Source organism: Cherax quadricarinatus, chromosome 45, assembly GCF_038502225.1.
Source record: "Cherax quadricarinatus isolate ZL_2023a chromosome 45, ASM3850222v1, whole genome shotgun sequence".
NCBI lineage: Eukaryota > Metazoa > Arthropoda > Malacostraca > Decapoda > Parastacidae > Cherax > Cherax quadricarinatus.
Genome location: NC_091336.1, coordinates 21,882,699 through 21,895,198, shown reverse-complemented (window position 1 = coordinate 21,895,198; position 12,500 = coordinate 21,882,699). Strand labels below are relative to the sequence as shown.

At 40.0% G+C, this 12,500-nt stretch overlaps 1 protein-coding gene across 1 annotated transcript in view; it reads left to right on the top strand.

Moving 5' to 3' along the window:
• Positions 1 to 12,500, top strand: part of LOC128694904 (neural cell adhesion molecule 2-like) — a 426,519-nt gene that overhangs the window by 385,925 nt on the left and 28,094 nt on the right. The window contains exons 8-9 of the mRNA XM_070094360.1: positions 9,111 to 9,241; positions 10,804 to 10,963. Of these exons, the coding sequence (XP_069950461.1) occupies positions 9,111 to 9,241; positions 10,804 to 10,963 (291 nt within the window). The remainder of the gene's footprint in view (positions 1 to 9,110; positions 9,242 to 10,803; positions 10,964 to 12,500) is intronic.

The following is a 12,500-nucleotide window of genomic DNA, read 5'->3' as shown; positions in this document are numbered from 1 at the left end:
ATATATATATATATATATATACATATATATATATATATATATATATATATACATATATATATATATATATATATATATATATATATTATATATATATATATATATATATATATATAAATATATGTATATATAAATATATGTATATATATATATATATATATATGTGTATATATATATATGTATATATATATATATATATATGTATATATATATATATATATATATATATATATATATATACATATATATATAAATATATATATACATATATATATATATATATATATATATATATATATATATATATATATATATATATATATATATATTATATATATATATATATATATATATATATAAAGCTTATTTAAAAGGGAAGAAAAATCTAATTACGTATTCATGTTCAGAATGCCAAGAGGTCATTACGCTTAGAGAAACTACCACCAAAACTGCTATTAACTCTTTGTAAGGTAAAGTTTTCCAATTTGAGACAACAATGCCTTTAATAATGTTCACACTGAAAGAAAATGCGGAGGTATAATCTTATTTAACGACAATGACTCTCATGCGCATATCAACCCAAACAAAGCATTTAGAAGCCTGAGGATCCCTGTCTTTTGACACTGGTTAAAATGAGGAAGTCAAAATTCGGTTTAGGGCATTATACACTCCTACCACACAAAGCCAGAAGTTCGAAATTATTTTGCCTGAGTTATAATTAGTAAGTATTAAGTAGAGTGCAGTAATAGTGGGGGAATTCATAACTAACCTCCAGTTTGGGAATTCAACTTCAGACCATGTTTCGGTTCTTCCTGGAGTATTATTAAGTCGTGGGTGGCTGAATGGTGGTCGTGGTCGGAGCGAAACATCGCATAAATAGTGATCCTGGAGGGAGTGAAACATCGTCTAAATAGTGGTCCTGGACTGGGCAAAACATCGTCTAAATAGTGGTCCTTGAGGGAGCGAAACATCGTCTAAATAGTGGTCCTGGAGGGAGCAAAACATCGTCTAAATAGTGGTCCTGGACTGAGCAAAACATCGTATAAATAGTGGTCCTGGACTGAGCGAAACATCGTCTAAACAGTGGTCCTGGGCGGAGCGAAACATAGTCTGAAGAATTATCACGAGCGAATATATATGAAACAGTCTATCAGGAGAACAGGTCGATAATAGATTTTTATGTATAATTGATTAAACATTCAATCAGAGACAGTCACAGGTTCAACTCAATGGGAAATAATTCACACCTTAAAGGTTTAGCAAAATCAACAATAGCAGTATGTGATATATATATATATATATATATATATATATATATATATATATATATATATATATATATATATATATATATATATATATATGCAAGGAATTCGCAAGAGCAGGCGAAATATACACAAACACTGATCTCTGGCTGAAGGAGACTCGAACCTACGAACCTTGGAACAAGGTACGCAGTGCTATACCATTCTCACCACACTGGACCAATACCTTGGCGTCCACCTTGCGCTAGACTTCGATCCAAGGCGGCCAGCTTTCAGGGAGAAGGCTTACAGCTTTTCATCTCATCCCCTGCATGCATCAGCCTTACTAGAGATTTTAACAATTTATATATATATATATATATATATATATATATATATTATATATATTTATTATATATATTATATATATATATATATATATATTATATATATATATATATATATATATATATATATATGCAATAAGATCACAGTAAACAGGTGATTTTAAAATATGCAAACAATCACTGTGGAAGAGTAGTGAAATTCCAGGCGCTTTCGTGACTACTCACATTGACAATGTGAGTAGTCACGAAAGCGCTTGGAATCACTACTCTTTCACAATGGTTGTTTTGCATATATATATATATATATATATATATATATATATATATATATATATATATATATATATATATATATATATATATATACATGCTTTCTCTAGGGGAGTGTGCCAACGGGAGATACTGTTGGTGAAGGCGTTGGAGATGCTCTTGGTGAAGGGAGTATAAGATACTCTTGATGAGGGAGGAGAGACTGCTCACAAGAGCAGAAAAGTTTGAAAACTCAAAAAAGAAGATAAATAAGGACACGTGTTGTTATAAAATGAAGGTGGTGGGTAGTGACAGTGTTATTTCAGTTGTCAGGAGATCAATATTTCTCCTGACGCTGGTGTCAGCTACAAGATAACCAAGTCAGCGGAGTATTAGATCACATGACCGAATCCTTTCAGTGGCTATCCTGTCCATCTCGTAAATTTTTTAACAACGCATCATAAGATGAGATGGCAGAGCTTCTATCCTACGTAAGCATCAACAAAGCACCACAGAATAGTGCCCTAGCATGTCAGTATATAATGAAGTGTACAACGAGAGAAATCTCTTTCACCATAAAAGATGATTTATGTAACGAATTATTTTGAGATGTTGCTGGTTGCTGGCGATAGGCTCTTAGTGTAAGGAACTGGATCGATCTTCCACTTCTTTAGAACCAACATGATTACCTCCCATTCCCAAGGCTCAGTTTGACCACTACTGGTTTAGCTTTTCGCCAAAATTATAATAACTAGAGAAGTGACTGATAAATCTCGTTATTGCGCGAAATGGCGTGTTGCCAACAGGTTCCTTACGAAAACAAAGACATACATGGCAGAATAAGCTTTAATAAGAACAACGTTACTCTCTGTTGGAAAGCTTAATCAAGTCATGACTTGCTAAAGCTCAACACCTAGAAAAGCTTTGCTCCCATGAACGCTTGTTTTTAAACCTGAGATTTTCCCCTCAAAGTCACGTCATTATTTAATGGCTGAGTAAGAGTAAGATGGAGTACGAGGAGAATGATATCAGTGAATAGTAAAGGAATAAAAATAATGAAATGAAATAGTGGATGGTTAGCTAGAGGTATAGCAACTGTTGGAGGAAAGGTTAACAACAGTGAGAGGTATAGCAGCTGTTGGAGGAAAGGTTAACAACAGTGAGAGGTATAGCAACTGTTGGAGGAAAGGTTAACAACAGTGAGAGGTATAGCAACTGTTGGAGGAAAGGTTAACAACAGTGAGAGGTATAGCAACTGTTGGAGGAAAGGTTAACAACAGTGAGAGGTATAGCAACTGTTGGAGGAAAGGTTAACAACAGTGAGAGGTATAGCAACTGTTACAGGAAAGGTTAACAACAGTGAGAGGTATGGCAGCTGTTGGAGGAAAGGTTAACAACAGTGAGAGGTATGGCAGCTGTTGGAGGAGAGGTTAACAACAGTGAGAGGTATGGCAGCTGTTGGAGGAAAGGTTAACAACAGTGAGAGGTATAGCAACTGTTGGAGGAAAGGTTAACAACAGTGAGAGGTATGGCAACTGTTGGAGGAGAGGTTAACAACAGTGAGAGGTATAGCAACTGCTGGAGGAAAGGTTAACAACAGTGAGAGGTATAGCAACTGTTGGAGGAGAGGTTAACAACAGTGAGAGGTATGGCAACTGTTGGAGGAAAGGTTAACAACAGTGAGAGGTATAGCAACTGTTGGAGGAAAGGTTAACAACAGTGAGAGGTATAGCAACTGTTGGAGGAAAGGTTAACAACAGTGAGAGGTATAGCAACTGTTGGAGGAAAGGTTAACAACAGTGAGAGGTATAGCAACTGTTGGAGGAAAGGTTAACAACAGTGAGAGGTATAGCAACTGTTGGAGGAAAGATTAACAACAGTGAGAGGTATAGCAACTGTTGGAGGAAAGGTTAACAACAGTGAGAGGTATAGCAACTGTTGGAGGAAAGGTTAACAACAGTGAGAGGTATAGCAACTGTTGGAGGAAAGGTTAACAACAGTGAGAGGTATAGCAACTGTTGGAGGAAAGGTTAACAACAGTGAGAGGTATAGCAACTGTTGGAGGAAAGGTTAACAACAGTGAGAGGTATGGCAGCTGTTGGAGGAAAGGTTAACAACAGTGAGAGGTATGGCAGCTGTTGGAGGAAAGGTTAACAACAGTGAGAGGTATAGCAACTGTTGGAGGGAAGGTTAACAACAGTGAGAGGTATGGCAACTGTTGGAGGAAAGGTTAACAACAGTGAGAGGTATGGCAACTGTTGGAGGAAAGGTTAACAACAGTGAGAGGTATGGCAACTGTTGGAGGAAAGGTTAACAACAGTGAGAGGTATGGCAACTGTTGGAGGAAAGGTTAACAACAGTGAGAGGTATAGCAACTGTTGGAGGAAAGGTTAACAACAGTGAGAGGTATAGCAACTGTTGGAGGAAAGGTTAACAACAGTGAGAGGTATGACAACTGTTGGAGGAAAGGTTAACAACAGTGAGAGGTATGGCAACTGTTGGAGGAAAGGTTAACAACAGTGAGAGGTATGACAACTGTTGGAGGAAAGGTTAACAACAGTGAGAGGTATGGCAACTGTTGGAGGAAAGGTTAACAACAGTGAGAGGTATGGCAACTGTTGGAGGAGAGGTTAACAACAGTGAGAGGTATGGCAACTGTTGGAGGAAAGGTTAACAACAGTGAGAGGTATAGCAACTGTTGGAGGGAAGGTTAACAACAGTGAGAGGTATGACAACTGTTGGAGGAAAGGTTAACAACAGTGAGAGGTATGGCAACTGTTGGAAGAGAGGTTAACAACAGTGAGAGGTATGACAACTGTTGGAGGAGAGGTTTACAACAGTGAGAGGTATGGCAACTGTTGGAGGGAAGGTTAACAACAGTGAGAGGTATAGCAACTGTTGGAGGGAAGGTTAACAACAGTGAGAGGTATGGCAACTGTTGGAAGAGAGGTTAACAACAGTGAGAGGTATGGCAACTGTTGGAAGAGAGGTTAACAACAGTGAGAGGTATGGCAACTGTTGGAAGAGAGGTTAACAACAGTGAGAGGTATGACAACTGTTGGAGGAGAGGTTTACAACAGTGAGAGGTATGGCAACTGTTGGAAGAGAAGTTAACAACAGTGAGAGGTATGACAACTGTTGGAGGAAATGTTAACAACAGTGAGAGGTATGGCAACTGTTGGAGGAGAGGTTTACAACAGTGAGAGGTATGGCAACTGTTGGAAGAGAGGTTAACAACAGTGAGAGGTATGACAACTGTTGGAGGAAATGTTAACAACAGTGAGAGGTATGGCAACTGTTGGAGGAGAGGTTTACAACAGTGAGAGGTATGGCAACTGTTGAAAGAGAGGTTAACAACAGTGAGAGGTATGACAACTGTTGGAGGAGAGGTTTACAACAGTGAGAGGTATGGCAACTGTTGGAGGAGAGGTTTACAACAGTGAGAGGTATGGCAACTGTTGGAGGAGAGGTTTACAACAGTGAGAGGTATGGCAACTGTTGGAGGAGAGGTTTACAACAGTGAGAGGTATGGCAACTGTTGGAGGAGAGGTTTACAACAGTGAGAGGTATGGCAACTGTTGGAGGAGAGGTTTACAACAGTGAGAGGTATGGCAACTGTTGGAGGAGAGGTTTACAACAGTGAGAGGTATGGCAACTGTTGGAGGAGAGGTTTACAACAGTGAGAGGTATGGCAACTGTTGGAGGAGAGGTTTACAACAGTGAGAGGTATGGCAACTGTTGGAGGAGAGGTTTACAACAGTGAGAGGTATGGCAACTGTTGGAGGAGAGGTTTACAACAGTGAGAGGTATGGCAACTGTTGGAGGAGAGGTTAACAACAGTGAGAGGTATGACAACTGTTGGAGGAGAGGTTTACAACAGTGAGAGGTATGGCAACTGTTGGAGGAGAGGTTAACAACAGTGAGAGGTATGACAACTGTTGGAGGAGAGGTTAACAACAGTGAGAGGTATGGTAACTGTTGGAAGAGAGGTTAACAACAGTGAGAGGTATGGCAACTGTTGGAGGAGAGGTTTACAACAGTGAGAGGTATGGCAACTGTTGGAGGAGAGGTTTACAACAGTGAGAGGTATGGCAACTGTTGGAGGAGAGGTTAACAACAGTGAGAGGTATGGTAACTGTTGGAAGAGAGGTTAACAACAGTGAGAGGTATGGTAACTGTTGGAGGAGAGGTTTACAACAGTGAGAGGTATGGCAACTGTTGGAGGAAAGGTTAACAACAGTGAGAGGTATAGCAACTGTTGGAGGAGAGGTTAACAACAGTGAGAGGTATGGCAACTGTTGAAGGAGAGGTTTACAACAGTGAGAGGTATGGCAACTGTTGAAGGAGAGGTTTACAACAGTGAGAGGTATGGCAACTGTTGAAGGAGAGGTTTACAACAGTGAGAGGTATGGCAACTGTTGAAGGAGAGGTTTACAACAGTGAGAGTTATGACAACTGTTGGAGGAGAGGTTAACAACAGTGAGAGGTATGGCAACTGTTGAAGGAGAGGTTAACAACAGTGAGAGGTATAGCAACTGTTGGAGGAGAGGTTAACAACAGTGAGAGGTATGGCAACTGTTGAAGGAGAGGTTAACAACAGTGAGAGGTATGATGATAAGAATCTTAAGAGAAGACACAAAATGCAAAAGCTATTAAAATTCAATAATCTGTCTAGTTTGGCCAGCTCAGTCTGTGATGCAGATTTAAAAATTCTCTGCTGGAATTTTCAGAAGAGGATTTTATTTTTAAGAAGCAGGGTGTATAAGAGAAGAGAATTGAGTGGTGGAATGATGAGGTGATAAATATAGATGACAAGTGAGACAAAAATAAGTGAATGGATTTTACAACATGTGTAAACTAACGTAAAAACTTAATGGCGATGGTGAAGTATAAGGAAACTTAAAAGTTGTTAAAAGTAGTAGCAGAGAAACACAAAAGAAGAGCAAAGGAAAAACATATTCACCATCAATTCTTTTATAGCTTCTCTTCCGGAAAAGAACAATATGTATATATATATATATATATATATATATATATATATATATATATATATATATATATATATATATATATATATATATATATATATATATATATATATTTATATATATATTTCAACAAGTCGGTCGTCTCCCACCGAGGCAGGGTGACCCAAAAAGAAAGAAAATCCCCCAAAACAAAATACTTTCATTATCATTCAACACTTTCACCTCGCTCACACATAATCACTGCTTTTGCACAGGTGCCCAGAATACAACAGTTTAGAAGTATATACGTATAAAAAATACACAATATCTATATATCTATATATATATATATATATATATATATATATATATATATATATATATATATATATATATATATATATATATATATATATATATATATATACTGAGTATATTGTTCTTTACGCTAGGTCAGGCTGCTTCAAAATCCTTTACAGTCGAGTCCCATCAAAGTGTTGTCAGATTAGGATTTCATCTCATGACTTGAGACACTGAGGAACAATAATTTATCAGCTCTTATTATCTAAAGTTCCCTCCTTTACATCGTTTATCCGCTATTCTTTGTCTTGCCTCTGTAAGGGGTTTGAGAGAGGGGAAGGAAAGATTTAAAGTGTGGAAGAAGGGGTGAGAAAGGGGATGGATGAGTCAGGAAGAGGAAGGAATAAGGACCAAGCAAGAAGGGATGAGGGAGAGGAGAGTGAGATATAAAAGTGAAAAGAAAAATGATGAAATTTTGTCATTTCGCAAAATACAAAATTTAACTAATTTTATTCCGTCATGTTCCACCGCTGAGGGCGACCTACATAACAGAGTGTTGCAATCTGCCAGTCTAAGCTGGGAGACTTCAGTAGGGCAACAAGAATGTCGTCAAGTATTCCATTCAGCTGCTACGGTAGCTTCAAAGGCTCCCTTCCAGCAGAAATGGAGTTGCTATTACTCGGGAAATGTCATATCTCAAGATGGCCAATCTCAAACACAGGAGTCATAGTATTTTTACGAAGATAACTCCATCCTCACAGAGAGGGGCAACATCAAGTGAGTGGAGGAGAGAGGACAGAGAGGGTAGGAGGGAGATGTATGATACAGTATACTGTATACCTAAGAAGACGTACACGTATGAGAAATGAAGTGATGAGAGAGGGGATGGGATGAGGAAGAGAAAGGAGAGATAAACAAGGGGAAGGAAGTATGAGGAAGAGAGGAAGAGTAACGAGGGATTGAGGTAAAATAAGGAGAAACAGAAGGCCAAGTGAGAGGAAGCTACGAAGGCATAGCGAGAGAGAGAGAGAGAGAGAGAGAGAGAGAGAGAGAGAGAGAGAGAGAGAGAGAGAGAGAGAGAGAGAAACTTTTTCAGCTTTGTTTCAGTTATCACACTGTGTTAATATTTTAACAACATTGTTAAACTTCTAACGCAATATTTCATTCACTTCAGTTTTTAACACATTATTTTATCCGCTTCAACTCTAAGTTACCTTCAGTTTGTGGACTAAAATGATTCTGCGAGTATATTACTGTACCGAATTTGTAAGTCTGATGCATTTTATTACAATTTAGCGATTAATTATACAATATATTATCTAGCAGTGGGTGACCTGATGCTGGTAAATGGCTCTTGATTCAAAGCTTCTGTTTGTACCTCTTTGTCCCATAAGACTCTGAACATCTTATATGCTCTGATCATGTCTCCTCAGACTCTCTGGTTTCCTAAAGATGTTACTTTGCGCTCCTTTAGATTTTCCTCATGGTGCGTTCCCCTCATCTACGGAACTAGTCGGGGTGTACATCTGTGGCTTGTTTTACACAGCTTCTGGATGTGTTTGATCAAATGAAGGCTCCATTCTGGCACTGTGTACTTAACATTTAGCTTGTGTGTGTGCTTATGTGCGTATGCGCGTGCGTGTGCATATTCGTGTGAGAGTATATGCAATTTCACCCCATCGCTCCAATGCTCAACTCTTCTATTTATTAATTTGATTAATCTGTTTACTTTTCCTCTGTTTCTTCCTCTCTTGCCTTGGTTGCCTGGCTGGCTCGCGGGACGGCTGCCTGGCTGGCTGACTGGATGGCTGGCTGGCTGGCTGACTGGATGGCTGGCTGGATGGCTGGCTGGCTCGCGGGACGGCTGCCTGGCTGGCTGACTGGATGGCTGGCTGGCTGGCTGACTGGATGGCTGGCTGGATGGCTGGCTGGCTCGCGGGACGGCTGCCTGGCTGGCTGACTGGATGGCTGGCTGGATGGCTGGCTGACTGACTGCTTAACAGTTGTACCGCGGGTGGAGCTCAAGGCAGGGAACAGTCAGGTACTTGCAGCCGTCAAGGAGGGAGACGAGGTCCACCTCCAGTGTGTGGTCCATGCCAACCCTCCAGCACACTCCCTCAGCTGGTTCTTCAAGGTAGGTTTCTGGGATGGGTGGAGGGAGGAAGGAATTAAGGGATGGAGGGAGTAACCAGCCTTGATAATCAAGAACTGGTTACAAATACCCACAGAACTACCAATAAAGTATTACCACACTAATAATATGTAATAATAATTAACTTTATTATCAATTACCCATTATTTTCAGCATATTTTTAGGAGAGTTGGTAAAATTTGCTCCTTAATTCTTTAGTGAACTTGTAGATAGACAAGACAAATTAAAGATATGTATATACAGTAATAACAAAATAGATCACAATAGGGTTTAAAACCTATCGACTTCACAATGGTTATTAAGAGAACATGTAACATTTTCACCAGTAGAATATATAGATTAAAATATATGGATTAAAATATATGGATTAAAATATATGGATTAAAGTATATGGGTTAAAATAAGCTTTGAGCATTCATACGCTGAGAGAAATACACCTATCGGTGTACATATCCTGTGAAATGTTTAAACATACAACAAAACTACACAAATACATAGAAATAGATTCATATACAGACTAGAAACACATTCATACGCATATTTAAATATTTATTTAGGATTCTTTGCACATATTCATGGAGAGGTGCGTCTCTCTCGGTGTGTATACCCCTCAAGGGAGGTTCCTTGACGCTGGTGAGGGGCTCTTGTTCTAGGGAATTGGACCTGTGCTCCAGTTCCCTGAATTGAGCCTGTATACCTTCCATCTCCCCCTCCCACAGACGCAGTATAATCCCTATGAGGATAATAATATTAATCTCAGCGTGTATGTTCCCTACTTCAGGGATTAAAGTAGGATTGTTTGGCGGTGTAAAGGTTACGCGCAGCCCATTAATGACGCTCGTGCAGTAAATGGTTATTGTAACCTTAGTTTTTAAAGGTGTGGACCGGTAAGCCAATGGTAGGCCTCGGCCAGATGAGCAAAACCTCCAGCGGCGGGTCATCATATGACTAAGACCCGCGTCAGGAAACACTTGTCCTGTTTCCTGACGAATCTTGTCTTACTTAACATTGTGAAGTCGATAGACTATAAACTCCATCAAGCAATCATTAACCTTGTAAGTTTATATTATATAACTAGCTCTGGTTAAGTTCATAAATCTAAGTAAAGTTGATTGTAACAGCTGTCTGCCCAGTGATTACATGGGTGAGTTTGACAGCAAAACGATACGTAAATGTATAGGAAAACGATGTATAATAGACGTGAAAACGTTTACCTGAAAGGTGAACGATTTATAAAAGGAAATAATGCATAAATATATAGGAAAACGATATATATAAAAACTGGCAAGAAAAATGACAGGGCAACAGACAGGAAACGTAAACAGTGAGGTGAATGTGTGTGTGTGTGTGTGTGTGTGTGTGTGTGTGTGTGTGTGGATATATGAAGTCCCTTTAGCGACTAGCAGGGATCGAACCCGAGATAATTATCCAGCCTCCCGGGACGCTAGGTAAATATCTCGATGCCTTAGTCTACTAGGCCAACTGTGGCTTGAATCCTCATTACCTAGCTAACCTCTTATGTGCTGTATCTTACCACCACACAGGGTGAGGAGCTCCATAGTAACATCAGCACCGGCGTTGTCATCAGTAACGAGAGCCTGGTTCTACGGAGCGTCGGACGACGCTACGCGGGCCTCTTCACCTGCAGGGCCACCAACGTCCGTGGATCAACATCCTCACAACCCCTCACACTCAGCGTCAAGTGTGAGTGCAACACCTCCATCTCACACTCGAGTGTGAGTGTGTGCATCCCCCAATACCAGGAATCATTCCGAGAGTCACATTAAAGGAATCATATTCCAGGGATTAGGTTCTTCAGATAGCATGCCAGGCACCGCATTCCAGGCAACAAAACCGTCCAGAATTCATCGTATCTCAGGAATCATCACGTTCCAGGAACACCTCCCCCCTATCTTTCCCATCCCCCTTTCCCCTCCCCCCGTGTTCCAATTCACTGAGCGTTAAGGCTGCAGTCGGAATACCTTGGAATATTCCCGGGGCGGAAGCCTACATTGTGTTCTTCTCGTCTCAGAGTGAGCGACGCAAACACAAATAGCTGTCTAGACAGCCAGTGATGTTTGCGTAGGAAGACTCAATGACTGACAGGCAGAAATAGGGGGGACAGACTGACAGGACCAACGATTGGCAGGTGAGCAGCAGACAGGGAGGCAGGTGAGCAATAGATAGGCAGACAGAGCAACATACAGACATTTGGTAAGGAACAAACAGGCAAGGAGTAGACAGACAGGCACGTAATCAACAGATAGACAGGAAGCAAGCAGCAAGTATACTAGCAGGTAAGCAACAGACAGGCCGGCACAACAACACACAGGCAAACAAAACAACAGACAGGCACGCACAATGACAGACAGGCAGTCATAACGACAGACAAACACAGACAGCCAAGCACAACAGCCAGGCAAGTTAATAAAACACAAAACGTGGCTTGTGGCATTTTATTGAGCAGACGTTATATCAACCAGTGACTTTATTATATCTCTGAGCCTGGTGAGAATTAATAAAAATCCTAGCAGAGGAAACAACCTCTCAATAAAATACCCCAAACAGCACACTATCTTATTAACATCCTCCTCGGTAGATAATATCGTTGACGTTCAGCAAACAGGACAGCACAGTAGTGAAGGATCATGTACAGAAGTCAGCATAACAACATAACAATAATAATATCTTCATTTACTACAAGGTATACAGGCCTAGCTGTTATTCAGAGCATTAGGTCAGTTTTGTTCCAAGATGCGACAAAATTAGGTCAGTTTTGTCCCAGGATGCGACCCACACCAGTTGACTAACACCCAGGAACCCATTTTACTGATGAGTGAACATAGACAACCAGTGTAAAGTAACACGCCCAATGTTTCTACCCTCGCTGTGAATCGAACCAAGACCCTCGCCGTGTGAAGTGAGAGCTATAGCCACCAGGCCACGGGGCCTAGTGGCTGAAGGATGATGTACAACAATGAGACAGACAGCACAATAACGAATTAGAGTCACTCTCGTGTACAATCACTGAGTGTCGCATTACAACTCTCGTTGGTTGTCATAGGACGCGACTCAGTTACCCACTTCTCACTATTCCCTCGTGTATTCACTCATCTAATTATTAACTAATTTATTTAATAACTCATTTTTTATTACATTCATCTGCTTATTTACTCATCTATTTATTTACTCATCTATTTATTCACTCATCTATTTATTCACTCATCTATTTATTTATTCA